This window comes from Cebus imitator, unplaced genomic scaffold, assembly GCF_001604975.1.
Source record: "Cebus imitator isolate Cc_AM_T3 unplaced genomic scaffold, Cebus_imitator-1.0 Scaffold218, whole genome shotgun sequence".
In the NCBI taxonomy this organism is placed as follows: Eukaryota; Metazoa; Chordata; class Mammalia; order Primates; family Cebidae; genus Cebus; species Cebus imitator.
In genome coordinates, this window is record NW_016107533.1 from 3,223,001 (window position 1) to 3,227,585 (window position 4,585).

The 4,585-nt window shown below is 39.2% G+C and overlaps 1 protein-coding gene across 1 annotated transcript; it reads right to left on the bottom strand.

Annotated features, from left to right (window-relative positions):
* Positions 1-2,086: 2,086 nt before the first annotated feature.
* LOC108318388 (olfactory receptor 4C45-like) lies at positions 2,087-3,007 on the bottom strand. The gene has a single exon (XM_017549438.1). The coding sequence runs from the start codon at positions 3,005-3,007 to the stop codon at positions 2,087-2,089; it is 921 nt and encodes a 306-aa protein (XP_017404927.1).
* Between the last annotated feature and the right edge of the window lie 1,578 nt (positions 3,008-4,585).

Genomic DNA, 4,585 nt, shown 5'->3' on the forward strand with positions numbered 1-4,585 from the left:
CTGTGTCAGGAACCGCAGTCTGCGGCACACTGTAGTCCCTGGAGCCACCCCTGATGGGTATTCAGTGTTGGAACAATCTTCACAACTTTTCAGCTGACTCAGGGTTTCAATTGAAATTATTTAATTACCATTATTAAAAAAAAACATGCAATGCTATTTTCCTTTGACTGATGAAGAAACAGGTAGAGAGGTGAAACAATTTGCCTACATTTATAAGGCTAATTAATGCTGGAGACCAGGTGATAAATCAGGTCTTTTGATCCAAGGCTCTTAATCCCTAACTTCAAAGCATCTGACTATATCTGAATCTTTTAGCATTTCATTACATTCATGGCATGGACTCTTTTCTAGAATCTAGATTTGTGGTCATTGTCATCCAGTTTCATGACACAAACTGATTTCTACATCACTGGCAATTTCCTATTACAACTGTTTTGTTTACAGAGCTTTCTTTTCCTTTGCTGGCATCTAAACCCAGATTTTTTTTTTTTTTACCTTTATTGTTACTTTTTTCAGTTATATTCATCAATCATATTTCTTTTGCACCAGTCAATAGTACTTTCAATTCTTGCTGGATGCAGTGGCTCACACCTGTAATCCAGGCACTTTGTAAGACTGAGGTGAGCTGATTACCTGAGTTTGGGAGTTTGAGACCAGCCTGGCCAACATGGTGAAACCCCGTCTCTACTAAAAATACAAAATTAGCTGAGTGTGGTGGGGTGGGTTTGTAATCCCAGCTACTTGGGAGGCTGAGGCACAACAATTGCTTGAACCCAGGAGGCAGAGGTGGCAGTGAGCTGAGATCGTGCTATTGTACTCCAGCCTGGAAGACAGAGGGAGACTCCGTCTCAAACAAAAACAAAAACAAACAAACAACTTTCAATTCTTTTTGTAGACAATTGTATACTATAGGGAATGGAGATATAATTTTTTAAAAGTAAGTTTTTGGTTGGGTGCAGTGGCTCATGCCTGTAATCCCAGCACTTTGGGACGCTGAGGTGGGCAGATCACCTGATGTCAGGAGTTTGAGACCAGCCTGGCTAACATGGAGAAACCCTGTCTCTACTAAAAATACAAAAATTAGCCTGGCGTGGTGGTGGGCACCTGTAATCCTAGCTACTCGGGATGCTGAGGCAGGGAGAATCGCTTGAACCCGGGAGGTGGAGGTTGCAGTGAGCCGAGATTGTGCCATTGCACTCCAGCCTGGGCAACAGAGCAAGACTCTGTCTCAAAAAAAAAAAAAAAAAAAAGTTAAGCTTTCATGAAAATGCTGTTTTTAGTCCTTTCGTATATAGTTGTTGGTCCTCTTGTAAAATAAAACTTCATTCTAGCTGTAGTGCTGGGTATGAAATGTGTCAAGAATATTGCTGTTGATCTGTTTCATACCCAGAAGTAGGACAACAATATATATTTTGTGAGCCCTTGAAGCTTTTGCCCTTGTGAGTTCTTTGCTCCATACATAGTATTGAAAATTGTATTTTATGGCCGGGCATGGGCATGGTGGCTCATGCTTGTAATCCCAGCACTTTGAGAGGCCTAGGCGGGTGGATCATGAGCTCAAGAGATCGAGACCATCCCGGCTAATACGGTGAAACCTCATCTCTACTAAAAATACAAAAAAAATTAGCCGGGCATGGTGGCACAGCCTGTAGTCCCAGCTACTCGAGAGGCGGAGGCAGGAGAATAGCTTGAATCTGGGAGGTGGAGGTTGTGGTGAACTGAAATCGCTCCATTGCACTCCAGCCTGAGGAACAAGAGTGAAATGCTGTCTCAAAAAAATAAAAAAATTATATTTTATGAGTGTGTTGGCATAAAGATAAATATAATCCAGTTGGACTTAGATTATATTCATTTTCTTATTCTTTTAAAGAAATTAAGCATTTCAGGGGCCCCTAAAATATCATGGGCTGCTGGGACTACTGTTGTCCCGTAATGAATATGTCAGCCCAGTTTACTATATGTGCTTCTAATAAAAATTGATGGAGACAAGATAATTGACTATTCCAAGTTTAATCAATCAAGAATTAGAATAAATCTCTATAAAATATCACCAGATATTCTTGCCTAAATGTTTATATCACACGACTTATTTATCATCGGTTCTCATTATTTGCTTCCAGAGTTGCTTAATGACATTTTTCACTTCTTCATTTCTGAGTGTGTAGATTAAAGGGTTCAACATAGGTGTAAATAGGGTGCAAAACACAGTCACAGCTTTGTCAGTGGGGAAGGAGGTTAGAGGTCTTAGATACAGGTATGAACAAGGGACAAAGAATAAGATGACAACGATGACATGAGAGGCACATGTAGACAGAGCTTTGCGACGCCCATCAGAGCTGTGAGTCCTCAGGGAGCACAGGATGATGACATAGGAAGCAACCAGCATGGAAAAAATGAGGAAACACAGTGACCCACTGTTGGCAGCGATCAGAGGCCCCAAGGTGTGAGTGTCTGTGCAGGCCAGCTCCAAAAGAGGTACTAAATCACACATAAAGTGGTCAATGACATTAGGGCCACAGAATGGTAACTGGGCTATGAACAAAACCTGGATGCCTCCATGCACAAATCCCAGAATCCCAGCCACCCCCAACAAGAATCCACACATAGGTCGGCTCATTATAGTTGCATAGTGCAAGGGCTTACAGATGGCCACATAGCGGTCATAGGCCATGACACTTAATAAGATGATCTCAGCTGCTGCAAAGAAATGTTCTGTGAAGAGCTGAGTCATGCAGCCGTTGAAGGATATGGTGTTCTTTTCAGAGATCAAGTCAAAGATCATTTTGGGGGCTATGGAAGAAGCGTAGAGACTATCTATAACGGATAAACAGGGCAGGAAAAAGTACATGGGAGAAGCCAGGGCTGGGCTGATGAGGATGATCACTGAGATGAGCAGGTTACCTGCCAGTGTGATCAAGTAGGTGATTAAAAACATAACAAACAAGCATTTCTCTAGTTCTGGATTGTGAGTGAGGCCCAGCAGGATGAATTCTGTTACATTGTTCATCTTCTTCATAGGTGTAGCTCAGGTTGTGGGTATATGGCCCATCTGAAAAAAAATAGAATTTCTGAATGATGGTATTTTAAGTTCAATACTAAAATATTTCATTACTTCTTTAGTCTTGGTTTTGGGGGGTGATGGAGCTAGCTACATTGCCACTCACCTCTGCTGTTTTGCGGAGAATTGTAAAGAGGAACAGAAGATTAGATTTCTCCTAATTCATAGTAATGAAACAATGACAATATCTTACAAGTACCACAATAAAACAAGGTCTTGTTATAAATGTTGACTTCCAAACTTCCTTTCTGGCTCTAAAGTTTCACATATGTCTTTCTTTCATTTTTGGGGAGGAGAAATCTTATCAATAACAATTGTTTTGAAATTATACTTTCTATCGTTATGGTTATTTGTAGGCATATGAACCCAGTATGCGTATTAGATACTAATTTGCGTAATATATACTAAAGTGCAAAGCCTTACTAAATCAAAGCCAGTTGTGTTCTGTGATCTATTATCCTTTTCTATCATATAAACACACATGTACACAGATGGAGACAGAGCCGCAAATGGAGATATTTTTCTTTTGGAGTGCCTAGTAACTATCATAATAACAGCTCATTGAGCATAATTCATTCAGCATCCCTGCATGCTGCATCGTATTCCTTTTTTTTCATGCTCGCTCTTTCTGCATCTTTGATTGTGGCTATGTAAATGGTGTGAAGTTATAAAATTTAATATTTCATAAATAAGTTTTCCTCACAGTTGACTTCTATCACATATAGAATTATACACTGGATTAGATATATTTCTCCATTCACATCTTACAAATGGAATTAAATGAGTCATGATGACTTCCCTGAGTTTTCTGTTGGCAAGACAGAAATGTCAGGGTCACCTGAGATAATGCAATTTTCTCTTTTGGCATAAGTTCAGTCAGTTAAGATGAACTTGTGGTTTTCATTGCTAACTGATAAACAACTGGAAATTTCTATTGCTAATGGAAAACATTGAATATATATATAAGAATGTAGATACTTTTGAATAATCTAGACAAAGAGTTTTGAGAGTAAGTACATGTCGCTACAAAAGAGTATAAGATATTTTATTTCTTCTCCTCCCCCTTTTCTCCTTCTTTCCCTAATCCCTGGCAAAAATATAACCACAAAGTTTTCCTCACAAATTTCTAGAAACAGAAGTCAGTCAGCATTGTGACCTCTCAGCTTCATTAAAGGTGAGTAAAAATGTTGTTGGTTTTCAGGAAAGCTCGGTCACTAAGTTGCTTCCTCTTTATTCATGGCTTCTGTAGATGGTGACTATACGGTTAACCATTCTCAATGGATTTAATTCACAAATTCTAACCTCAATGTGGCAATATGGAACTCACAAAAAGGGGAAAAGCATTTCAAGCCGTGACAAACTGAAATCTACAGAATCAGCGTATTCAGCAAGACATAAATGTTAACCAGGATGTTTTAAAAGTGACTTCAGTAGTTTTTAGCACATTGGGTCTGGCAACATTATGCATAAGCTTTTCTACTGATATTTTTATGTTGGTGTGTCCAAATTTATTTTCAGAGAAAAATA